The sequence below is a fragment of the Bos grunniens genome, chromosome X (genome assembly GCF_055505025.1).
Source record: "Bos grunniens cultivar Pamir isolate PY7600 chromosome X, Bosgru_T2T1.0, whole genome shotgun sequence".
Lineage (NCBI taxonomy): Eukaryota > Metazoa > Chordata > Mammalia > Artiodactyla > Bovidae > Bos > Bos grunniens.
Genome location: NC_141194.1, coordinates 65,023,648 through 65,051,328, shown reverse-complemented (window position 1 = coordinate 65,051,328; position 27,681 = coordinate 65,023,648). Strand labels below are relative to the sequence as shown.

General features: G+C 38.6%; 1 protein-coding gene across 2 annotated transcripts in view; it reads left to right on the top strand.

Annotated features, from left to right (window-relative positions):
* HDAC8 (histone deacetylase 8) overlaps window positions 1-27,681 on the top strand; it is a 241,477-nt gene that overhangs the window by 80,207 nt on the left and 133,589 nt on the right. For both annotated transcript variants that reach the window (XM_086388928.1, XM_086388927.1), the window contains exons 8-9: window positions 20,909-21,081; window positions 23,507-23,601. In XM_086388928.1, the coding sequence (XP_086245054.1) occupies window positions 20,909-21,081; window positions 23,507-23,601 (268 nt within the window). The remainder of the gene's footprint in view (window positions 1-20,908; window positions 21,082-23,506; window positions 23,602-27,681) is intronic.

Genomic DNA, 27,681 nt, shown 5'->3' with positions numbered 1-27,681 from the left:
TCTATATAATAGGCTCCAGTTTCATCCACCTCATTAGAACTGACTCAAATGTATTCCTTTTCATAGCTGAGTAATATTCCATTGTGTATATGTGCCACGACTTTTTTATCCATTCATCTGCCAATGACATCTAGGTTGTTTTCACGTTTTAGTTATTTTAACAGTACTGCAATGAACATTGGGGTACATGTGTCTTTCATTTCTGGTTTCCTCAGTGTGTATGCCCAGCAGTGGGATCGCTGGATCATATGGCAGTTCCATTTCCAGTTTTTTAAGGAATCTCCATACTGTTTTCCACAGTGGGTGTACCAGTTTGCATTCCCACAGCACTGTAAGAGGATTCTCTTTTCTCCACACCCTCTCCAGCATTTATTATTTGTAGACTTTTTGATGGTGGCCATTCTGACCACCTGAGATGATACCTTAATGTGGTTTTGATTTGCATTTCTCTAATAATGAGTGATGCTGAGCATCTTTTCATGTGTTTATTAGCCATCTGTGTGTCTTCTTTGGAGAAATGTCTGTTTAGTTCTTTGGCCCACTTTTGGATTGGGTTGTTCATTTTTCTGGTATTGAGCTGCATGAGCTGCTTGTCTATTTCAGAGATTAGTTCTTTGTCAGTTGTTTCATTTGCTACTATTTTCTCCCATTCTGAAGGCTGTCTTTTTACCTTGCTTATAGTTTCCTTCATTGTGCAAAAGTTTTTAAGTTTAATTAGGTCCCATTTGTTTATTTTTGTTTTTATTTCTATTACTCTGGGAGGTGGATCATAGAGGATCTTGCTATGATTTATGTCAGAGAGTGTTCTGCCTATGTTTTCCTCTAAGAGTTTTATAGTTTCTAGTCTTACATTTAGGTCTTTAATCCATTTTGAGTTTATTTTTGTGTATGATGTTAGAAAGTGTTCTTTCATTCTTTTACACATAGTTGACTAGTTTTCCCAGCACATTCTCTTGTTGAAGAGACTGTCTTTTCTCCATTGTATATTTTTGCCCTCTTTGTCAAGGATAAGGTGTCCATAGATGCATGGATTTATCTCTGGGCTTTCAATTTTGTTCCATTGATCTATATTTCTGTTTTTGTTCAAGTACCATACGATCTTGATGACTGTGTTTTTCAGTTGCTAAGACTCCTTGTGACCCTATGAACTGCAGCACTTCAGGCTTCCCTGTCCTTCACTATCTCCCTGAGCTTTCTCAAACTCATTTCTACTGAGTCAGTGATGCCAACCAACCATCTCATCCTCTGTCACCCCCTTATCCTTTTGCCCTCAATCTTTCCCAGCATCAGGGTCTTTTCCAATGAGTCGGTTCTTCATATCAGGTGGCCAAAGTATTGCAGCTTCAGTTTCAATCCTTCCAGTGAGTATTCAGGATTGATTTCCTTTAGGATGGACTGGTTGATGTCCTTGCTGTCCAAGGGACTCTCAAGAGTGTTTTCCAGTATCACAATTCGAAAGCATCAATTCTTCAGTGCTCAACCTCCTTTATGGTCCAACTCTCACATCCATACAAGACTACTGGAAAAACCATTGCTTTGACTATAGGGACTTTTGTCAGCAAAGCAATATCTCTAATTTTAATATGCTGTCTAGGTTTGTCATAGTTTTTCTTCCAAGGAGCAAGCATCTTTTAATTTCATGGCTGCAGTCACCATCTGCAGTGGTTTTGGAGCCAAAAAAAAAGGGAAATCTGATAGTTTCCATTGTTTCCCCATCTATTTGTCATGAAGTGATGGGACCGGATGCCATGATCTTCGTTTTGAATGTTGAGTTTTAAACCAGGTTTTCCACTCTCCTCTTTCTCTTTCATCAAGAGGCTCTTTAGTTCCTCTTCACTTTCTGCCATTAAAGTGGTGTCATCTGCATACCACTGTATGGCTGTAGCTTTGTAGTATAGTCTGAAGTCGGGAAGGCTGATTCCTTCAGTTCCATTCTTCTTAAGATTGCTTTGGCTATTTGGGGTCTTTTATGTTTCCATACAAATTATGAAATTATTTTTTCTAGCTCTGTGAAAAATACCATTGGTAACTTCATAGGGATTGCATTGAATCTTGCAATTGCTTTGGATAGTATAGTCACTTTCACTGTATTGATTCTGAAAGTATGAAATGTATCACATGGAGGAAATACCATCCCCAAGAATTCTTGCAGATTTTTATCTCCAGGAATTGCAGAAAAGTCCTTAAAAAAAGAAACTACTTAAGATTATGCAAATGAGCCACATGATCTGTAGTGTACACAGTCCATTTGTTTATGTTTGTGAAAGTACTACTTAGATTTTTGCAAAAAAAACCACCCTCTTAATCCTAAGGATTTAATTTGTAATTTTATGCATCAAATATAAGAATAAATACTGAGAGATTTTACTTCTTCATTTTTTTACTAATTTTACTTTTTTTGATGTGGACCATTCTTAAAACTCTTTATGAATTTGTTACCATATTGCTTCTCTCTTATGTTTGTGGGGTTTTGGCCATGAGGCATGTGGGATTTTAGCTCCCCAACCAGGGCTCGAATCACCACTCCTTGCATTGGAAGGCAAAGTCCTAACTACTGGAGCACAGGGAAAGTCCCACTTCTTAGGTTTTTAATTTCTAATTAAATTTGAAAACATGGAGATTCTGTAAATCTGCTCTTTCCTTTATTTCCTTTATTTTCAATGGAGAAAATCCTGACTTCCTATGTTAGAAAGTGAATAATGTCACATGTCATTATATAGAGGTCTCCTCATATAATTAGTTTCTTTTCATGTGGTTTTCAGGGGACTACTATTGCCAGAGGCTTTTAACATTATGCTTTTTTGCAACTGAGCATCCCTCATGGCTCAGTGGTAAAGAATCCACCTGCCAATGCAGGAGATGTGGGTTCGATCCATGAGTCAGGAAGATCCCCTGGAGAAGGAAATGGCAACCCACTCAAGTATTCATGCCTGGGAAATCCCAAGGACAAAGGAGTCTGGTGGGCTACAGTCCATGGGTTGCAAAGAGTTAGACATGACTTAGCGACTAGACAACAACAGGCATAATTTATACCATCTCTTGATCCGGCAGAGGGCATATCAACATATAGGGTAGAGGTTCTCCATCCATGCTATAATCTGTTCATCCAATACCCGTAAAGTAAAATGAGAGGCAAGGGACATCACTAAAGGATATTTAAGTGAAATGTTTCCTTTCCCTATTGACTTTTAATGTTAATATTTAAAGAAGAGATGTTTTAATGATGATAGGTTCTTCTTTCATTATAATGATAAGTCATCTTGAATTTATCTTCTATCTGGGACTCCAGATTCCTTATCATTCAATTTCCAAAGCAGGTAGATAGATCCTCAGTGAAAAAGAACACAACAATTATAGCCTACTCCTTTGAGCTTGGTGATGTGGCAAAAGCAATATGAATACATATTCATACATAAATGTTTTAAGCAATACTTTTTTTTCAAAATTCTCTTTCATCTGATGAGAAGGGAAGAATTCTCCAAAAATTAGCATTTGAGAACAAATAATTTATATAGCCTTACTTCCATCTTCATCCCATTTTCATCACAATCTGAGAGCTAGTAAAAAATCTTTACAAAATTACTCTCTCTTCGGTTGGGTCACAGCTATACCACCTTGATCATCACTAGATCACTTTGGCCCAGTGATAAAGGTCATGGAAGCTGCTACTTCTTTGTATAAACCTTGCACTTTGAACTCAGCCCTCCATAAGTAAGATATTTGTAGTCAATGTTTTCATTCTGTTTTATAAACTTCTATTCTGCCTCTTTGTGGTAAGGCAGATGCAAATTGCCTGTTGTTTCTGGAAAATGAATGACTCAGATACTAATTAAATTCACAGTTAACATTAAGCACAGGTGGAAATGAGGCCAGAGTGGGCCATTCATTTAATGTTCCTAGTTTGATGTGTCTTTTAAAATATTAAATTCAAAAGACATCAAGTGCCTAAGAATATAGGATAATTTTGAGGAGGGGCTACTGTGCTTAATTATCTGTGTTGCCCTGCCTGTCAACAGTACTTGATTAGGGTTACAGTGGAGAATTGTTTTTTTCCCTTACCTGATTGATCCTTTGAGCTTTAAATCCAGTGGTTAAAGGGACAGTTCTTATATCCTTCTTCCCCTCTAGACCAGTGGCTTTCATGACCAGTTCCTAAACTCCTGTACCGAGTAGCCCTGACACCATGACAGACCTTTCACCCAGCAGTCTTCCTAGGTGATTTATTTTTATTTTTTCATGTAAGTTCAGGAGGACTATCTCCTAGGACTCAGTGAGTTTGTTCTGTCACTATGATGTGTACCTTCTCTGCACTGTTTTTAGTGCTGAATGATCCCTGCCCCCTGGAAAAAGTGACCTTATTCTTCCACAGCAGTTTAATAGCTTTTGATGCTAGAACATGCTCTGAAACTATCCAGAGACAGGAAGACCCAGCTCATAAATGGAAAACTTGAGAATTACACCTTCTAATGCAGGGCTGCTCTGAAAAGAATCCTAAATTTGACTGTGTCTGTGCTTGATGGAACATTCTATCTTCAAAATTCATATTATTCCTCTCAGCTGCTCACTACCATGTACCCCCTCACCCACCCTAATTCTCCCACCTCCCGTGTTCTTTGATCACTGCTCTATCCCCTCCCTCTAGCCTAAAAAAGCTACCCTTTAGGCTCTGCTCTGAATGACTGCGCCTGACAGTCATTCACCCGGCAGCTGCAGGCACTGATGAGCTGCCTTGTTGAATCCTGTTGACGTGGTCTGTACAGAGATTTAGTTAAATCTGGTGTCCTCTACCTGACAAAAAAGCCTGATGCAAAGTTTGTCTGGGCCTTGCTTGCTGTGTGCTGTTACCCACTGCAGTATCAGGAAAGAGCCATACCCATTGGTACTTAAAGCAAGACCAAAGAAAAGACACCTCAAAAAAGCCGTATCAAATATGCAGCTAAGTTAAGAAGTGAAAGGGTATGGATGTGTGCCAGGCACTAAAGGCAGTGTGTTTGTCTAGAGACCATGTAAGTGCTGCTGAAGACTGAGCTGGATGCTAAGAGGTTTGTGTATGCCTGCTCTGGGCAGGAGAATCCTGTAGAACAAGGTGATGGATGCCAGGGTTGGGGCCGGATGGGGAATTGGGGAGAGCCACCTTAAATATATTAGAAATGAAAGTAGAAAAATATCTATCCTATTTAATTATAGGCAAGCCTCACTAACTCAGCCTAATTAGAGGAAAGCCAGTCTGAATAACGGAATATTTTAAAATACATTTTTATTACTTTCAAGCACTGGACATGCTAGTAATTCAAACTACACTAACAACATCATACCAGTACCTCAGGGAAAGAGCTTTAAGAATTATTTGTAATTAGCATATTAATTATTTGTATGTAAGTGGATGTGCACAAAGTGCATAAAAAGTTTATTCTCTTAAGTAGGACAAACATTCCCCAGCGCAGTCCTGTTTACACTATTAATTTGCTTAGCCAGCCCTTTTTGTGCCAAGATAGATGTATGTAAGACATACTTATTTCCTCAGGGAAGAAAGAATCACTTCCCTGTGTTTAGTCCAGTAACTAAGAAGCGGAGCGCCACTTAATTGGTTTGGGATTTCCAGGATATGGAGTTTTGAATTTGCATACAGGCTAGAGAGATTTCATATGGAGAAGATCTGGCAGCCATTGCCAGAGACCCAGTTTCCCCATCTGGATTTCATTGGAGTGATCTGGATTTCATCAAGCAACAGGACACTGATCCTAAATGATCCACCAGACACTCTAACATAGGCATGTTTAAAATACATCCTTCCCCCGAAAAATAACTGCTAAAATATGATGAGTTGGAGTTACTCTATGTGCAGTACTTAAAAGTAATAAAAATGCATTTCTTTTAAAGTCCCACAAAAACTGTGCAATGTCAAATTAATGATGAAAATCAATCCACAAGCTCTTTTCTTGCACACCTCATTGTGTGACGGCATTGCCGAGATTTCCAATCATCTGGGAAAGGATATTATATTTTGATGAGCTGCACCAGGTGCTAACTATATGGCAGGATTTTGTCTTTGAATCTTAGGGGAGGCCCTCCTGGGTAAAGAAGGGTGAGGGAAGGGCTAGGGGCATGTTTATTGTTAACAAATCATTATTGTCTACCTAAGTTCAAGAATCAGAGCAAGTAGATTGAAAAAGAAGAAGTATCAGGTATATAGGGAGTGTAGAAAATATGATTAGGAAATGAGAAACAGAGATATGTGCCTATATTTCTACCCAGATGTATTAAATTGTGCTCTTGGTAAATTGTGACTTCTTCGAGGCTTAGAGAGTAAAAACTAAATGCAGAGAGCATAAGCACAGGCAGTAAATATACACACAAATGTCATAACTACAGTTTGGAATAACTCCAACTCTCTCCTTTCCCCCAAGGGCATCACTATCCAGGGTCTGCAAAGGTCAAATAGCTGTTTGGCTTCCAATCTGATTTTTTTGCTAAGAAATCAGAGAAGTCGGTTTCAATTTTAATAATATATTCTCCCAACCTCTATCTAACAGAAAGGCACTTGTGTTTCTGCCCCTTCTTAAAGTGAATTTTGTGTTTGGTGAAAGGTAATAGATTGGCAGCACTGGAAAAGGAATTACTGTATTCCCAGAACAGGTATAACCAGGCAGTGACACTATGAAATTTCTCTCTGCCTTTGGGGAACATTAGAGTACTATTCAGGAAGTCACTGCTATGGTGTGCTGTGCTGAACTCAACAGTATCCTAGTGGGCTGAAGGAATTAACAAAGCACTTGAAGGGCCTGACTTAAGGCCATTCATTTATTCATTCAACATTATGGAGTGCTTACCATGTGCCTGGTGCTAGGAGAAGACTTTTGCAAATATTATATCATTTAATCTGCATAATAACCCTGTGAAGGAGAGAATATTCTTGCTTTACAGAGATGGTTCAGAGAATGATTTGTCCAAGTTGCTCCTGCAAGCACTAGCTCCAGCTTTGTCTGACCCCAAGTGCAGCATTCTCCCTGACCTCCATGCTGTGGAGGCTGCAAAGGAGATGGACGAGACATATGGCCAAATAATGTGATGCAGAGCAGAATGTAGTCTGTGCTGTGTGAGTGGTCCTGGTGGTTTCAGAGCAATAAAATGACCTACCCCAGGTCAAATAAAGAGTCATTAGTACAGCGACTTAGGATTCATATTCTTTAAGCCTTCTTCAATTTGGGGATTTTGGGTTGGGTTTGGTTTGGTTTGGTTTGGGCTTCCCTGGTGGCTCAGAGGTTAAAGCATCTGCCTGGAATGCAGGAGACCTGGGTTCAATCCCTGGGTCGGGAAGATCCCCTGGAGAAGGAAATGGCAACCCACTCCAGTACTCTTGCCTGGAGAATCCCATGAAGGGAGGAGCCTGGTAGGCTATAGTCCATGGGGTTGCAAAGAGTCGGACATGACTGAGCGACTTCACTTTCACTTCACTTGGTTTGGTTTGGTTTTGGTTTGTTTTGTCTTAGCTCTCCAAACCAGCCTGCCTCTCCACCTACCCCACCCCCTGCACAGATAATATATACTCTGCTTCCTAGGGCCTCAGACCTTTCAGAATGAGGAAAGCCAAAGAGCACTGGGGTTTAGTGAAAAGAGCACTAGATTTGAATTAGAATTAGTATTCTAATTCTAGCTCTGAGGAGTCACTCTAGGCTGGTAAGGCTCTTTAATTCTGGATGACTCATTCCCCAGCCCTCCATGTGAATGAGGATGGTTTACTTCAAAGAGGTAAAGAGATAAGTAATAATAAACTAAAAATAGTGCACGGCCCTTTTTGTTTCCAAGGTGACATATAATTGATAAGTGGAATTACTTACAACAAGGCATTAGAAGGAGATGCCAGTTAGAATCTGTGTTTCTCTATAATGGACTCAGCAATGAGAGAAAAGATATCCCCATAAAATATTTTTTAAAAACTACATCTTGAAAATTAAAAAAGCAAAAGCAATGTGAGGGTTGTGTGTTTGGGAAGGTCAAGGGTTTAGAGGTTTGAGGTTGGCTTGTTTGTTTTTATTTTGTAGCTTTGGGTGTTCCGTTTGTTATATGCTGGAGATGTTAATAGAATCAGTCCAGTTTGTCTGATGCTAAAAGCAAAGAGACTTATAGGAAATTAAATGTCTTCCAAGAGACACCTATGTCCCTGAACAAAGTGACTTATCATCCTCACCACAGGGAGCCCCGCACCCCAGTTCCCTGCATCCTTGAACAATTTGTAAAAGATATTCAGGAATCACCGAGGCATTTACCATATGCTGCTTCACCCACCCCTCAACCCCCACAGGTTGAGTTTTTGCAGAATGAATCTGCAGTGCCTGAGTTGAGAGAGGATTGAGGGAATTTAGAGGAAACAATACCTGTGAAAAGTTGAGTAGCTTCCATTTGGGACTGAGTAGTGATTCTTCCCTGGTGGCTCAGAGGGTAAGGCGTCTGCCTGCAATGCAGGAAACCTGAGTTTGATCCCTGAGTCAGGAAGATCCCCTGGAGAAGAAAATCCCATGGACAGAGAAGCCTGGTAGACTACAGTCCATGGGATTGCAAAGAGTCTGACACGACTGAGCGACTTCACTTAGTGATTCTTTAATGCAGTCCTCCCTCTGAATCCCATCCAATGCAATAGTTTTAAAATGTTTATTATAGAAAGGGTGTTGCTGTTGTTGTTGTTCAGTCACTCAGTCATGTCCAACTCTTTGCCACCCCATGGACTGCAGCATGCCAGGCTTGCCTGTCCTTCACCATCTCCCAGAGCTTGCTCAAACTCATGTCCATTGTCAGTGATACCATCCAACCATCTTATCTTCTGTGATCCCCTTCTGCTCCTGCCTTCTGTCTTTCCCAGCATCAGGGTTTTTTCCAATGAGTCAGCTCTTTGTATCAGGTGGCCAAAGTATTGGAGCTTTATCTTCAGCATCAGTCCTTCCAATGAATATTCAGGGTTGATTTGCTTCATATTCAAGGTTGATTTGCTTTAGGATTGACTGGTTTGATCTCCTTTCAGTCCAAGGGACTCTCAAGAGTCTCTTGAACTTTGGAAGCTCATCATGTTAATAGCAAATATTTTTCTCTTCTTTCCCTCAACTTCCTGTCCTTGGTTTTTCAACTTTGAATTCCTCATTTCTTTATTTTCTGTTGAGAAAGTCTCTAGAGGGTGCTTAAGATGCTTATTGGAATATATAAAGATGATAAGGCTGGTCTAGGCTGGTTTGCAAGCGAGAAAGTCAGGAGACGAATCTACTGGGAAGGTGCACCCATTAGAGGTCTGGCTATAGAGGGCCAAGTTTGGGTTACTAAGTCTATCACCAGCATTGATTAAGAGTAGCTGTCACACCATCTCTCTGGCATCCCATTGTTCTGAGAGGAATGTTTTAGAACTTTAAGTATTTAAAAACAAACAAAGCAAAACCAGGTTCCACCCCTGGTATTAGAGGTAAAGTGGCACCAGTGAATGATCCCAAAGGCACTCCATAGCAGTGCCTATGATCTACCCTCATGGAATAAAAGAAAAGGAGGTAATGCTACAATTTGGTTCTTGGGCTTTTCCTCTTATCTAAAAACATCATTAATGCCATCACTACTGGCTTTTATCAACCTCCAGCACCAACCACCTTCCCCAGACCAATGTAGAAACAGCTGACACAGCCTCTCTTCCTCATTTGCATAGCTTTGTCTGAAAAGCAGACTGTTCAATACTGAGGAATCAGGTTTCTCATCAAGAAAATTGCATTTTAAATGCATATCTTATGTGTTTATAGGGAAGTAACTAATGTAGTATAATGAGATGCCTGTGTTCTCCCTCCTTTCTGGGTAAGTGATTTTATACTTTCCCAAAACCTAATATTAATGATTTGCAGTGTAGTAGATAGTAATTGTTACAGTGGTTAGGTAAACTTTCCCCAAAGCAATCTGGGATGATATTTCATTCATTTATTCATTTAATATTTATTGAATGCCTCTCATATATATAAAGTACTGAGTCTAAGCTCAAGGAAGCTGGTGGAAATTTGAAAATTATAGATACACAGAGAGATACACATATGTATTCACATTCATACACATTCTAATAAAATGAAATGTGGATTTATGTTTCACTCTGTATAATAGGCTCCAGTTTCATCCACCTCATTAGAACTGATTCAAATGTATTCTTTTTAATGATTTGGCAAAACTAATACAATTATGTTAAGTTTAAAAATAAAATAAAATTAGAAAAAAAAAATGAAATGTGGAAAGTTATAAGAACCATAAGAGATTAACTGTGATGGGTACTCAAAGGGAGAAAATACTTCAGAAAAGGGCTTAATTGAAGAGATAACATTTGATCTGGTTTCTAAAGGGTAGCTAATTACTGTATCTTTACAAAGTGTATAAATGTGTATGTGTTTATGAAATCTGAGTCAAGTTTAAATGTACAAGATTACAGGGAAGAGCTCTATGCAGAGGGTACAACAAGATCAAAGTCAGAAAAGGCTGAGCTCTGTACACAGAACAGCAGTAGTCTAGTTTTCTGGACTGTGAAGTGCATGAGAGGGACAATTTGCAAAGAAGATTGGAAAAGTGGGTGGGAACCACTTTGTGCAGGAGCTGGAATTCTTAGCAATGAAAATTTGTACCATGTTCTGTAAGCATTTGGGGAATTGCCAAAGGTTTTAGAATGAGGGTATAGTATAATTAGAACTTGCTCAGGAAGGCCAACACTAAAAAAATAATAATGCAATGCCTGCTACTGCTATTATACAAGATAGCATGTGAAGTGGCTGGCACAAGCACGTGAAGCACAGTAAAATGTGGAAGCTAGTGTATGGCAGTGATGTGGAACATGGACTTGTGCCAGGAGGCCTGGGTTCAAAAGCCAGCTCTCATACTGAATAGCTACAGATCTTCTACAGATTTTTTAACCTTTCTATGCTGCTGTTTCCCCATCTATAGAATAGGATTAATGATAATGGCTTTTATAAATTGTTTTGAGAGTCAAATGATCTAATACATATAAAATACATAGAATAGTGCTCAGTTTTTAATAAAGTACTTGGTAAGTGTTAGCTCCTATTATTATCATTTTTTATTCATGGTGGAGATGGAATTTGAATGAGCCTTTAAAGAATAGATACACTATAGACATGTAGAAAGATGACTTTCAGGCAAGGAAGTGAATGACAAAAGAAAGTGCAAGGTGAGGAGGGGTGTGAACCATGGACTGTTCAGTTTGCCTACAGAATAATATGGGTTAAGGAGTTACTGAAAATAAGATTCAACAGGTAGGCTGGAATCATATCATGAAGGACTTTGAATCATAGGCTAAGAATTTTAGGCATCATCTAAAGGCAATGGCACCCCACTCCATTACTCTTGCCTGGAAAATCCCATGGACAGAGGAGCCTGGTGGGCTGCTGTCCATAGGGTCGCTACAAGTCGGACATGACTGAGCGACTTCACTTTCACTTTTCACTTTCATGCATTGGAGGAGGACATGGCAACCCACTCCAGAATTCTTGCCTGGAGAATCCCAGGGACAGGGGAGCCTGGTGGGCTGCCGTCTATGGGGTCGCACAGAGTCGGACACGACTGAAGCAACTGAAGCAGCAGCAGCAGCAGCAAAGACAATGGAAGGGCTTCCCAGGTGGTGCTAGTGAAAAGAACCTGCCTGCTAATGCGGAAGACCTAAGAGATGTGAGTCCAATCCCTGGGTTGGGAAGATCCCCTGAAACAGAGCGTGGCAACCCACTCCAGTATTCTTGCCTGGAGAATCCCATGGACAGAGGAGCCTGGCAGGCTACAGGGTGAGCCTGGCGGGCCACAGTCCATAGGGTGGCAAAGAGTTGTACATGACTGAAGCAACTTAGTGTGCATGCACACAAAAACAATGGATAAATATTGAATGTTTATGAGTAAGGAAGTAACTTGATCAAAACCTTCCTTAAGGAAAATTCATCTGATGTCTGTGTGTTTGTGTGTGTGTGTGTATATGTGTGTGATAGATTAGAGAGGGAAGAGACATGGGGCAGAGAAATTAATTAGGAAGCTATTGGTATAATTCACAAGGAGGTTATAAGTGTTAGAGTACTGCCATGAGAGTGGAAAGGAGGCAATAGGAGAGATATTGGTGCAAGTTTGGTAACTGAAGAGGAGCAGGGAAAGGGGGGAATCACAAAGAGCCTAGGAGTTTTGAACATGGATTACTGAAAGGATGAAGTGTTGTTAGCAGAGATAAGGAATAGAAAAAATAGGATGATAAGTTCAGAATGGTGAAAATGGAGCTGTAAATCACAGATGACTTTATAAAAATTGACAACCTGATCCTAAAATTTATATCAAATTCAACCTGGAGTAACCAAAAATATCTTGAAATGGAAGAACAATGTTGGAGCCCTTCCCAACTTTAAAACTTACTGCAAAGCTACTATAATCAAAGCAGTGTGGTACTGGCAATGAGGCTAGACATACAGAGAAGTGGAATAGAGTTCAGAGTTCAGAAATATGTACAGTAAATTGATTTTATTCAAAGAGTGCCAAGACAATGGGGAAAGAACGGTCTTTTCAGCAAATGGTGCTGGGACAACTGAATCACATGCAAAAACAGTGAATTTGGATCCGTACCTCACACCATATACAAAAATTAAGTCCACATAGCCTGAGAAGTCTAAATGTAAGAGCTTAAACTATAAAACACTTAGAAGGAAAAAAAAAACACTTAGAAGAAAACATGGATGTAGATGTTAATGACCTTGAATTAGATAATGCTCTCTTAGACATGACACCAAAAGCACAAGCAACAGAATAAATATACATAAATTGGAAAATCATCAAAATTTAAAGCTTGTGCTTCAAAGGAAACTATCAAGAAAGTAATAGACAACCCATAGAATGGGAGAAAATTTTTGCAAGCCATGTATCTGATAAGGGACTTGTATTTATAATATATCAATACTTACAAATCAGTATTAAAAAGAAAAATGACTCAATTTTAAGATGGGCAAAGGAACTACATAGATATTGCTTTAAAGAAGATACACAAATGACCAAAAAGCATGTGAAAAGATACTCAACATCATTAGTCATCAATGAAATACAAATCAAAACCACAATGAGATACCACTTTATACCCACTAGGATTGATGGATAAACAATCAATTGTTTAAAAAACAAAACAAGGACAGAAAATAACAAGTGTTGGTGAAGATGTGGAGGAAGAATTGGAGCCCTCATCTGTTATACATTGCTGGGGGGAATGTAAAATGAATGTAAAAACAGTCTGGCAGCTCCCTCAAAAGCTTAAATATAGAGTTACCATATGACCCAGCAATTCTACTCCTAGGTATTTCAGAGCAATGGAAACATGTCCACAGCAACATTTCTCATATTAGCCAAAAAGTACAGAAATAGCCCAAATGTCCATCAACAGATAAATGGTGAATAAAGAAAATGTGGTGTATACAAATAATGGAGAGTTATTTGACCATAAAAAGGAATGAGGTACTAATACATGGATGAACCTTGAAAATAGTATGCTAAATGAAATGAAAGAAGCCAGTCACAAAAGACCACATATGAAAGGTCAAAATTAGACGAATCCTTAGAGACAGAAAGTAGGTTCATGGTCGCCAAGGGCAGGGGGTTGAAGAGTGGTGGGAGTAGGTAGTAACTGCTGTTGGGTACATGGTTTCTTTTGGGGATGATAAAAATGTTCCAGGGAATTCCCTGGTGGTCCATTGGTTAGGACTCTACACGCTCACTGCCAAGGGCCCAAGTTCAATCCCTAGTTGGGGAATTAAGATCCCACAAGTCTTGTGCTGCAATCGATAAAAAAAAGTTCTAAAATTCATTGTGGTGATGGTTGCACAACTCTGTGAGTATACTAAAATCTGTTGGGTTGTACACTTTAAATGAGGGAATTGTATGGTATGTGAATATCGATAAAGGTTTAAAAATTTTTTTGTTTAAGTCTTTTAGTGGAGCTACAGCCATTGATGATGACCAGCTGCAGATCTTTGAGCAGTATACACTGTCAGTTGGTCCTGAAAAGTTGATAAAGATTACAGAGAAAAGACTTTTGGATATCATGACACAGAGATCTAGTCTCTCCCTTCAGGAGAGCAATTTCAGGAGAGCAGTGAGATAAAAAATGGGATTGCAAGAAGTATGTATAGGTAGCCAATAAGTAGACAAATTTGGCAATGAAGAAAACAGGATGAAGAGATGGACAACTTGTAACCTAAAGGAACTGAATCAGTAGGAAGGCAGAGACTAAAGATGTGAAAGATCTCATTGGTGATACATGGCTCGTAGAGCAACTGGAAATAGGATCTAGTGCCCAGCTGGTAAAATTAGCCTCAAGAAAGAGAAGGAATATGAGGGAAGACATTTTCAGGTAAAGAAAAGAGGTAGAAGAAGGCATTTATTAGACATAGCTTTGACTAGCTTACTCAAGCATAAGGCAGAAAAAGTTTGATCTGGAAAGATATATATCAAACTTTTTCTGATCCTTGACTGAGCTGATTGAAACTATGTGTAATGAATCAGGAATTACCTTTGGAGAGAGAGTAAAGATGAAGAAAAGGAGATTTTTTCCTCTTTTATTTGATAGACTTTTATGTTTGATTTTTTTAACATGAAGAATTTACTTTCAGGATAATTGTATTTTTAAAAGATTAGACTAGATGCTGCAAGAAATGTAGTTGTTTACCAATTGGAGGTGAAGCAAATAGTTGCCAAGCTGCACAGAGGGAGTGGCACGTATTAATCACTCAATAAATGTTTATGGAATTTGTTAAGTTGGAGTTGTAACATAAGCTGTAGAGGATGAAATTGGTTTGATTTCTCAGCTTTCTCCAGCAGAACAGAGCTGAAAATTCTGACAGTGTGATTTATCCAAAGGCTAAAGATTAATAAGGCTAAAATGACAAACATGTTAGGGAATTAAGTATGTTTAAAATGACAGATAATATTCTCCAAAACAAGTAGTGAAGCACGTGTGAGGACAAAAGGTGGGCTGATGGATGATGAAAATAGAAGAAAAACTAGGACACAGGAGTTACAATGAGAATAAAGAGTAAGTTCAATGGAGGAAACATGGAAGGATGGCAAATTGTACACAGAAAAGGTAGTTCAGAGTCTTAGATGTGAAGCAATTCCAAGTGCTTCCTTATCAGGCTCCAAAGCATGACTACGCCCAGGGATAAGTCAAGCAGAGTGCAGGAGGACATCACTATTATTCAAAAGGTGAAGAAACTGTAATGTCAGAGAACTAGGAGGGTCACAGTGGAAAGCAGCATCTCTCTCTTGTTCAATGTAGTAAACTCGTTGCCTAACCTAGTGCGTGGCAAATAGGCATTCCATTAACATTTCTTGAATGAATGAATGAATGAATGACTAAGGTAGCACTTATCATGGTTATTTGTTTTCCTGTCTTCCTCCCTTACTGGACCAGGAACTCTTAGAGTCTTGCTTGTTTCTGTATCTCTAGTGCCCAGAATAGGGAAGAGTAGGTACTTGAATCAAGATTTGAGTGAGTGAATGAATATTGAACTGCAGAGAATGATAGCAAGGAAATGAAAAGACAGAAAAATTGTGAACCAGATACCAAAATCCTCAAGGAAGTTGAAAAGAATACATTATAGGTCTGTAGATAAGAACATTGATAGTATTTGTTTAGTATAAGCAAATGACATTGACCTTAAAAAAGGAGAGACTGATGAGAGGGAGGAAAACTCAATTTGAAAGTTAAAAATAAGGAATATACCGATTTCTGTCCTTGTGTTCCCTGTGAATTCTGGAAGAATGGGCAATGTGTTTTCTTCTTTGACCCCCACCACAACCAATCTGTCACCTAACCCTTTCCATGTTTTCCAAATTTACCTCACTATGCTTCCTGTTGCTCTTGTGCCCAGAATGCTTTAAGACCCTTTTTGCCAATATCTTTACCTCCAGTCTTCCTCTCTTTGGCCTTGCATGCAATAGCAAAAATCAAAGTTCCTAATAAGCATTAGTTTTGAATAGCATCAGTACTGGTCTCAGACTTCAGTGTTTCCCATTTGAACATCAAACCAAAGGAAAACTTGCAATTTTCAGTTTAAGTGTCCACCATGTAGTCCTCTCACATGAGGTGAGCTGTCCTTATTTCTAGTTGCTTTGACGTTTACACTGTGAACAAAATACCCCACCTTTTTCAAAGCTTCTAATTACCCTTTTCTCTACCCATCTAAAGCCCTGAGGACTCATTTAAAAAAGAATTCTCATTTTCCCTTCCTGGCTGCTATTAAAACAACTCTCCCAGTAACACCTGCCTTCCTTTATCCTTTCTTCTTCCCTAGCACCAAACACTCAGGACTGGTATCAACATTCATATGCTTTTCTTGTGTGACAGTGTGTATTGCCCAATTGATTCTACCATAGGAGTATCTCCCAAATCCAACTCTTCCCTCTGAGCCTTCCTGCCACTGACTTGGATGGTGGCAAAAACCTCCTGATAACCTTCACTTTATCTTGCGCTATAATCAGAGGATCTTTTAAAAATGTAAATTTAATCATGCCTTGTGCATATGGTACATGTGTGCATGCACACACACAATGTTTGAGACATTTCATACCTTTTAATGAATTCTTTTTTTATTGAGGTATAGTGATTTACAATGTTGTGTTACTTTCTGATGTATGGCAAAGTGATCCAGTTATATACTTGTTTGTGTGTGTCTGCTAATCCCAAACTCCTACTTTATCCTTCCATCACCCATTTTCCCCTCTGGTAACCGTAAGTTTATTTTCTATGTCTGTGACTATTTTGTAACTAAATTCATTTGTGTTATATTTTAGAGTCCACATATAACTGATATCATATGGTATTTGTCTTTGTCTGACTTCACTTAGTATGATCATCTCTAGGTCCATCCATGTTGCTGCAAATGGCATGATTTCATTCTTTTTATGGGCAAGTAGTATTCCTGTGTGTGTGTGTGTATGTGTGTGTGTGTATACAAACAGAATATACCATATTTTCTTTATCCATTCATCTGTCAATGGACATTTAGGTTGCTTCTATGTCTTGGCTATTGCAAATAGTGCTGCTGTTAACATTGGGGTGCATTTATTTTTTTGAAATAGAGTTTTCTCTGGATATATGTCCAGAAGTGGGATTGCTAGATTATAAGGTAGCTCTATTTTCAGTTTTTTTAAGGAATATTCATATTGTTTTCCACAGTGGCTGCACCAGTTTACATTCCCACCAACAATGTAGGAGAGTTCCCTTTTCTCCACACCCTCTCTAGCATTTGTTATTTGTAGACTTTTTTTTTAATTTGTAGACTTTTTAATGATGGCCGTTCTGACCAGCGTGAAGTAGTTTTGATTTGCATTTATCTTATAATTAGTGATGCTGAGCATCTTTTTACATGCCTATTGGCCATCTGTATGTCTTTGGAAAAATGTGTATTTGGGTCTTCTGCCTATTTTTTGATTGGGTTGATTTTTTTGTTGTTATTATTGAATTGTATGAGCTATTTGTGTATTTTGAAAATTAAGCCCTTGTCAGTCCGTAACTTGCAAATATTTTCTCCCATTCTGTAGGTCGTATTCGTTTTGCTTACGGTTTCCTTTGCTATGCAAAAGCTTATAAGTTTGTCTCAGTTCCATTTGTTTATTTTTGCTTTTATTTCTATTGCCTTGGGAGACTGATCTAAGAAAAATATTGGTACAATTTAGAGACATTTCATAGCCTTTAAGTAAAAATCCAAACATTAGCCTGCCTGGTCTATCTGGCCCTTTGTGCCCTAAGTCATGTTTGCCTCAACAGCCTCACTTCCACCACTCCTTGATCCAAGCCTTCATGCAGTTCCTCCTCTAAACCTAGTCCCTTACCCATAATCCCCACAACCTCCCTGCTTCCTTCCCCTACCTTCACCCCATGTGCCTGTAAATATTTCCTAGTCTTTTTTTACTTATTTCAAGATAATCATAGATTCATAGGAAGTTGTAACAAAATGTATAGATGAGTCCCGTGTACTCTTCCTCCTGCCTCCTCCAATGTTGCCATCTTGCACAATTATAGTATAACATCAAAATCAAGAAGTTGACATTGGTACAATCTATACAGCATATTAAGTCTTAACCAGTTATACATGTATTTGTGTGTGTGTGTGTAGCTCTCTGGGATTTTATCATGTAGCTTTGCATAACCACAACCACTAGCACAATCAAGGTATAGAACTGTGCCATCACCACAAGGCTCTCATGCTACCCTTTTATAGCCACATTCATCCCTAACTCCTGGCAACCACTAATCTCTTCATCTCTCTAACTGTTGTTTCACCAATGGTATATAAGTGGAATCGTGCTATACAGATTTTGAGATTGGTCTTATTCACCAAGCATCATTCCCTTGAGATCCATCCATGTTTTTTGTACGTATCAAGAATTTCTTTTTATTGATTAACAATATTCCAGTGCTGTGAGTGTACCACAGTTTGTTTCACCATTCACTGGCTGAAGTACATTTGAGTTGTTTCCAGTTTGGGTAGTTAAAAATAAAGCTGCTATGAACATTCCGGTACAAATTCTTATATGAAAATGTCTTAATTTCTCTAGAATAAATGCCCAAGAGTGCAATTTTTAGATTGTATGGCAAGGCCATTTTATGTTTTTATATATCTTGTTATACTTCGTTGCTGCATGCAGGCTTTCTTCAGTTGTGGCGAGCAGATGCTACTCTTCTTGTGGTGCGTGGGCTTCTCACTGGGTTCTCTCATTGCAGACTGCAGGCTCTAGATGCAGAGACTGGTTGCAGCACGCAGGCGCAGTCGTTGCAGTGTGCAGCTGCAGGGCACTTGGGCTTCAGCAGTTGTGACACACAGACTCCATAGTTGCAGTTTGCAGACTTAGTTGCTCCGCAGCATGTGAAATCTTCTCATTCCTGGATCAGAGGTCAAACCCATGTCCCCTGCATTGGCAGGCAGATTCTTATCCACTGCACCACCAGGGAAGTCCCCAAGTCCATTTTTAGTTTTGACAGGAACTGCCAAACTATTTTCCAGAGTGGCTATACCATTTTACATTCCCACCCAAAAGGTATGAGTGACCGAGTTTCTCCACATCTTCACCAGCAATAGATATTTTCACTGTTTTTCATTTTAGCCATTTTGATAGGTGGCTCATTGTATATCTTCTCCTCTTGTAAGACCTCACAAGAGTTACTCTACCTCCTGCTCTGTGCCATCTCTGATACTTCTTTATTCGTTGTGTTTTAGTTATTTATTAACATGGTCCAAGTTCCCCCTCTGCTCTGAGCTACATGAAGATAAGAACTGTGTCATATTCATCTTTTTATTTTCCTGAAGCATCTGGTACAGTTACATACTAGATACACAGAGGGCACTCAGTAAATGTGTGCAAAATGAGGGAATGCATGAAATGAAAAAAAGCATTAGTCTTGCTTGCCTCCCCATCCTCCCCATCAAGCTATAAACCCTTTTAAAACAGAAATCATGCCTCCCTCTGTATCTCCTGGCAGCAGCTAATAGGGTGCTCTGTATGTGTAGCTGCTCAACAAATGTTGGCTAACTATTCAGGTGGCTTATCTTCCCTCTGCACTCAGGAGATAAGCACATGAAAGAGGGAATAGGCCCGAGTATTTCTGTATTAAGGATCATATGTCATAAATTTTATAATATTCTTATATCTCCACAATCACTGAATATTTGTCTACGTAGATGAGAAATCAAAACAAACTGGTCTTTTGAGTCAAAGAATGCCTCTGTAGCTGAGCAGTTTTCATTAGTTTTCAATGCCCTGGTTACATATGAATTTTGGAGGACAGCATTTCATATCCCTGCATTCTTTTTGCAGTTTCAGAAGAATCTGGGATTTTTCTGTTTTTACTCCACTGGTATAATTTGACATGTTGATTATGAAGGGGTCATTAACTGCAACATTTTTATCACTTTTTGACTCTGCATTTTCTCAACTCTGAAGTATGTTAATTTGCACTTGTTTGTACGTCTCTGTAAGAGGTACTCAAGCCCTCGAGGACTGGCATTTGTCTAGGAGCTAGATTGTAAGCCCCTTGAGAACAGGGACCTTATAACTCCTAGGAATGCATTCTGGACATTGTCAACATTCAATTAATGATAATGCTAGAAGCCTGACTAAGGTCATCTGTCACAGGGATAATTTCCTTTTCATCTCTAAGGCTTCTGTCAAAAAAAACCAAAAAAGCTGTTAGGTTGATTTGATAGCATTGAATGATTCTACCCAAAATTATGTTCATTTTACCCACTACAGTTTGTTCTTTGGAGTGCTTTCAGATTTATAGTTTTGGATCAGTTGTTCCAGTTTCCTTCCCTATAATACTCTGGTTACATACAAATTGGAGGGGGGATTGTATTTCATAACCCAGAAGTCCTTTAGCCTAATAAAAAGTAAGCTGATAACATCTATGCTTTCAGAAAGAGTTTAATTCTCTTCACCAGCCCTCATTGATAAGTAGGTGATAAACTCCAAGTGTTTTAAAATCTTAAATTATCAGAAATAATCATTCATTCAGTATATTGTCCTATTTTCACAGATTGAAAATAGCGTAAATGTGTGCACTATGTCCTGTGGCTGTTGAAATTAAATTACAATGGATATTTAAAGGAAATCTGAGTTCTAAAATAGAAAAGTAAATTTGGTCCTTGGTGAGGATGGAGGTGGGGGGAAATTTTTAGTATGTCAGGTTTATTGAGGTATAATTTACACGAAGTCTGATTTACCCCTTTTAGATGGAAAGTTTGATGAGTTGACAAGTTGAGTTTTTTCCTTTCACTATTTGCTGATTCAGCTATACCTCCAACTACCCTCACGACCAACCTTAGACCAAACAGACCTATCTTTTTCTGACATTTTATCTACTATTTCTTTTCCACAGTGTACTAAAGGAAGTGTACATAGCCTTTAATCCCAAAGCAGTGGTCTTACAGCTGGGAGCTGATACAATAGCTGGGGATCCCATGTGCTCCTTTAACATGACTCCAGTGGGAATTGGCAAATGTCTTAAGTACATCCTTCAGTGGGAGTTGGCAACGCTCATCTTGGGAGGAGGTAAGTACAAAGGAAGGTCACCAGGAGAATTTGTTGACCTTTTGCCATATTTTGTCCATTGACACTGAGGGAAACTTGGCTTTCTTAGATTAGATAATACCAGGCTGCCCGTGGTCCACAAGCCTGAGTCAATGAATTCTGCCACCTTCATGGTTCAGCATAAGGAAGTACTCTGACACATTTCTCCTCAGCCTGGCATGTGCATTGACTCCTTGGCACTCTGAAGTCTAAGTTTCCATTCCTGAAGCAAAGGTGCTTTGGTTAAAGGTGACATCAAACCTTATTTAAAATAGAGGATGTTGAGCCCAGTGGACTTTGATCCATCTTCTCTCAGGATCACCTTTGATTCCCAGTTCTAATCATTATCTTTTGGAAAGATACCACTAAAATTCTAACCCTACTCACATACAAGTAATAAACACATGAATTAATTGAATATCTAAGTTGAATTCAAGAACAACTTCTTTCCCACTAAAAAAGCATGGATTTGAGAGATGTAAAGCATCTCTTGGGCATTCTTACCTTCAAAGTATACTTATATTTTGTAGTACTTAACCAACAGAAAGCTGGGTCTATTCAATAGAAGCATTTACACAAACCTGAGCTACCTTTGATGGTGCTTTGTGTAGAATCTTCTATCTGGCACAATCTTTATTTTGTTAAATGAATAGATTAGTGTGTTAAAATAACATGGTCAAGCAGATTGAGTTTAAAGTGTAGTATGGAAGTGCTAATAGTTTGTTGTTTGTCAACCTGTTGTAAAAACCAAATTAAAGGAGATTGTGGGGAGGCCTTACGAAAATGAGTGAGAATTCAACACAAATACACAAGCATGGTCTTTTGGCAGCCTCAAACCCTAGAGAGATTGAAATTGAAGGTGCTTATAAGAAACAACCTCTTCTGAAAAGCTGGCAAGAAATGTATTAACTTCAACTCAGGGAAAAGATAACATTGATAAGTACTATGGACATATTACTTTCCTTGACAGCACTAAAGAGTGTTTATGATACAGGTAGGCCCAGAGGGAAGAAAAAAAAGCCCTTTCCGCAAAATACAGATGTGTGAATTCTACTTTTGTTTGAGGCTACATACAGCCTTTACTTTAGAACTTTCAAAGCCTCTTTGCTTTCTCAGCCCCAAGTATTGGCTTTAGAATATATAACTCTTCTTATGCAATATGTGTATTCCTGAAAATACCAGTGCATAAGTGGGAATTCTTGCAAATTATATTGTATGCCAGAGAGAACTTGCTACCTAAAACCTGTGGGGATTCCTTTTGAAATCAAATAATCATACCCAATAAGCTGATCTGATAAATTCAGATTTTCCATGTTGGGAGTGTTTAAAGGAATACCAGTATTATTTCACTTAAATTCTCAACCCCCAATATCACATAGACAATTGGCAGAGAGGGCCACATCCCCAAATTTCAGTGGACTCCAATGAAGCCAAAAAGATACATTGCAGAAGCCCCAGCATCCCTGACCTTACATGGAATAGAAAGGCTTAAGAAAAGGGTGGCCATATGTCTCAATTTATACACGTTATTCCAGTATAATTATTAATAGTGTCCCTTTTTACTCTTAAAAATGTACTATTGTGGGTGATAAATTGTGGGTGATAAATGATATGGTCTCCCTACCTAAAATAGACCAGATTCTATTTCCCGCAGAACCCTCTGAGGTTAGGAAATTGTTCCATTTTATCCTTACACTCTTGGAATTTAGCTAAAGGCCAATGTTCTAGCCCTTGCATGGCAGAACACATCTATTCAGCACAAAAATATGCTGATTATTAGCCAGTATAATATGGCTGCTGGGTGACTGTGACAGGACCTGACGAGGTGGGTCAGAGTGTCAATCAATAGTTCCCTTCCTCATCTTATTCTCTTTGATCTCTGCCACTATGCCTGTGTTTTGTGGAGAAAAGGAATGCTGATATGAAAAGAAGGAAGTCTATTTCTGTCAGCATTTTCCTTTTCTCTTTCCTGGAGGTTTCCAGGGCTGTATCTGCCAATAGGTTTAATATACAAATCACATCTAGCAGTCATTTTATAGAATTGTTGCAAAATTCATCACAGAAACCTTTGCTTTGAGTAGGTCATCTCAAAAGATCCAGGTTTCTTGGTGGAATTGAGGAGCTTGGAGTCCTCTGGAGCATATTCATTCAGAGATGAGAATCTTTGGATCTTTGTAGGCTTTGGACTTCCCGGTTCCACACTGTGCATGGCCTGATTGGTTCGCTTAAGTCTGCCTACTAAGTGGTTCAAAAATATCATTAAAGATGCATAGGTATAATCTTGCAAGTTAGAATTATCTTTTTAGCCCTTTTATTAAAACATTTTTCTCTCCTTCCTTACCCCCCTTTCCTCTCCTGCTGTTTTGTGACTATTCTTTCCTAACTTCACAATTCTTGATGGAGACAGGAGGCTATAACCTTGCCAACACGGCTCGATGCTGGACATACTTGACCGGGGTCATCCTAGGGAAAACACTATCCTCTGAGATCCCAGATCATGAGGTAAGTAAGGCTCTGACAGTCCTCTCTTCTTTAAGGGGAAGAGCTGAGTCATTCCACCTAATCAAAATCACGTCCTCACCACTCAATACTGTTTTGTTGAGAGACACTCCAATAACAATAACACACTGTCTTGGCAGAATAGTGGGCTCTTGTTCCAAAATATCCAAGACCTTCTGCCTTTTTTTTTAATAAGAGATCTCAAAGGCCAACCAACTTTAATTTCTCAATTAATTACAGAGACTGTGGGAAGGGGTCACCTGTTCATACAAAGAAATCTTTGGAATATGTGTATATTTTCATCCTCTAGTCTCAAAACAGAAGAGGTAATTTTTTTTAAATATAGAAACTGGGTTCTCCTCTATCTTTAAAATGTCCTATAGGCAGTATGTCGCACCTCTGTTTTTTGGTGGTAGTCCTGATCCCTCACTTTTCTTTGGCTGATGTAAAATTTAAAAATACACACACATAACCATTACCAAGACAGGTCTGGTATTTTTTTGACAATTAGTGGCACACAAAATTTGGGGTAGAGCCATCCAAAATATGAAACATGTCATTTAAACTTTTGCCATTTTCTTTAGTCATATGAGATGGACTTTATGTTTTCCAAGCACAGATGTCTGTTCTAGTTTTCTCAAAAGAGGTGTATGTAATAGAAAGTTCTCTGAGAACTGTGAGTGTGCTGATACCTTTATCTGAAAGTATACCCCTTTGCTTCCCACCCACTCCATCACCTGGTGAGAAACGTGTTATCACAGATCAGGATGTGTAGCTGCAGGCTTTGGACTCTGACTTACAATAATGAATCAATGGCTGCCACCCCACCTTCTCAAGGCATTGCCCAAGGAGTCTAGATGGTACTTGGGTTATAGCATTTTGATTCTTACTCAATGCAGAAGCTGTATACTTGGGAGCATGATGCTTTTTTAGTTACTATTATGTCTTTAAAAATTAGAAACAAGTTAAACTAATTCCCTCCCAATTTTCTTCTACCCATAGATAAGGTATAATACGTATCTCAGAAAAACGACTCAATGTGTCTAGAATACAAATAAAAGGCACACTATAATTTGAGACAATTTACTGGTGTCAGGGTTAATAGAAGTCTCTTTTCGTTATTTGACTTAACTTTATTCTGTATTTGGAAGCTTTATGAAGTATAAAGGTAAGTGAACAAATTACATTTGTGAACAAGTGTAATCTCTGTTATTGCTGTAGGAGTATCTCAGATTGCATTGTAATTTAAAGCACTGAGACTTTAAAAACTGATCAAGTTATGTCAAAAAACAAAGTTTTAAGCTGTAGAAGCCTGAATTGAGAATGAGTGTCCTGTTCCCAGGAAAAAATGCAAATCTATAGATCCACCTATCTTTAAAGGTTGATAAAATTTTACTGAAGATGAATACTGCCTCTGGTACCTAGGAGATGCCTGGCTGAAAGTGGACTTGGCCTTCTAGATAGACATGTCCTATCTTTATACTGATATAGTCTGCCAGATTAAATGAGATATAATGTATGTCAAGTGCTTAACACAGTTCTTGGCTCAAAATAGGCATTTCTGAAATGCAAGTTTTCTCCTTCCTGTTTGTATGCGCCTAACAACTTCTTATATCCAGACGTTTATGACTGTCATTCATAAATTTGTCCAAACTCTTTCAAATCCCTTCTGTCATATCCTTCTGGTATAAGAGATGTGAGTCATCCAAGAGGGAACAAAGAAGAAAATTGAAATGACAGTCTTCCAGGTACAATAAGATAACATTTTAACGAAAATTGCCCAAAAAAAGCCCACACAGTATAAAGGCATATATAAGTTTTCTGCCACAATACACAGTTGCACAGAAATATCCTTTTAGTCCTCTATAATCAGATCAACAAATGGTAGCTCAAAAAAACTACCCGTTTTTTTACTGACCACCCGTTGTGTGCCAGGCACTATGCTAGGTGTCTTGAAAGAGACAAAGACACTAAGACCTCATCCCCTATCTCAAACAGCCTGAGATAAAGGGGAGTGTGAGTACTGGGGAGATATGTAAATACACAAATAATTATATTACAAGACAAAATAAGAACCACAAGACTGTAGGAACAATGGCTATGGAGATGTGCGTCAAATATAAAGGGGATACAAAGGAGTGAACAAAACACCCTGCCTTCCATGAGCTGAAAATGTAATTGAGAAATCTAATCAGTGAAAAGGTCAGGACAGTGCAGCAGGCAGCTGCAGTCTGCTGGCTAACACCCTCAGCGTCTTCCCTCTCAGTCTCAGGCTTTTGTTCTTCTGTCTCCTAGGATAATAATCCTCCTCCTCCAGATGCCCTTTTCCTACCTCTGTACGGTCTTCTTCAGTCCAGCTTAAAGTCCTATGCTTTTAAAAAGCCCTTACCTAAATATACCAAGGCCCTTTGAGCTTTTCCTTCACATTCATTTGTTCGTTCATTCATTTACCAAAAATTCATTGGGCCCATACTACTTTGCCAGGCCCTATTCAAATCTGGATTCAGGACTACAGAGATCAACAAGATAAACTCAATGTCCTCAAAACTCTCATTGTCTAATAGAACAGAACAATATGTTCAACCCAGGATAGATGAGGAGCATAGAGGAAATGTTTCACCAAGACTTTTAACTGACTATTGAAGGTTGATTGGGAGTTTGCCAGGTGAAGAAGATGGAAAGGCATTATGAGCAGAAGGAATAGAAATTGGAAAGGACCTGGTGCTTCATGGGACCAGGGAGAAGTTTGATATAGTAGTAGAACATAGGGTTTATAAGAGAGAGTGGGAATGATTAAGGCTTGAATGGAAATTGGAGCCAGAGTGTGAGGAGCCTTGAATGATGCACTAAAGAGCTTACACTTTTTTTTTTTTTTTTTTTCTGTGAAAACAAATGAGCCTCGGTTTTTAGAAAACTTACTTGGTAGAGTATGGAAGATAGATTGCAAAAGGGAGAGAGCTAAAAAAAAGTCAAACTTGTTAAGAGGTTCAAGGATACTCCTATAACACTCAAGTCTGTACCATTCATTTGGTCATCTGTGGTTTTGGTTGTCTGTATTCCCTTTCAGTGCTCATAAGAGTGTTAACACCCAGCAACTTGGTATTCATTGAATAAACAATTGAATCAATGTTTGAATAATAAGCGTCTGAACATCCATACTAGAAAACATATTTTTAAGATGGAAGAATTGGAAGCATAATCTAGCCTTTTTCTGGTAACTATTTAACCCCAGTAGCAACTACCCATTTTGCAAGAAGTACCAGATATCCCAGTAGGAAATAGATGTATCTATGGGAAAACACTATATCACCAATGAAGAGAGTTGGGAAGGTACATATTAGAAGTGATTAGCAGTGAAATTTCAGTCATAACCCTCATGAGATACCAAATCGGCCATGCCCAAAGTCACTGATCAAGGGACCAGTTCCAGCCCAAGAATTGCAGTGCCAGGTTGGCCAGCCAGGCATGGAATAAAGAGGCAATCTCAGCTGGAAGAAGAGTTGGGCCCAGCTGGGAAAAAATGAGAAGAATGGACCCTGCCCATATGACTGGCCCAAGTATTTCTACCATAGAGAAAGCCCAAAGATGACATGGGATCCCATAAAAAGTCCAGTTCATGGCTAATTTAGCAAATCACCCACTACATGTAATAAGGTTATGAACTATTATATATAAGAATGTTGTGTAAGCCAATAATACAATTTGGATCCTATGATCTAGGCCAGATTAAGACAGTTATATTATAGACAGTTATATTCATATATATATATATGTATATCAGGTATGTTTACATATTTGAATCATAAAGTAGATTTATGAACAAAATTTAGTGAACAAAAAATACTTACTTAACCAAACTTTTTTTGATGGACTGGTTAGACAAGTTACGCTTCATTCAAATGAGGCATAACTCAAGGAATACATATAGTCACTGAAAAGAATTAAGTGGATTTGTATAAAAGTATGTATTACTAATATAAAATAGAGGAGACATAATATCTTAACAATATTTACTCTTTCAATCCATGGATTTGCTATTCCCACTTACCTATGTCTTTAATTTCAAATTTTAATGCATACTTT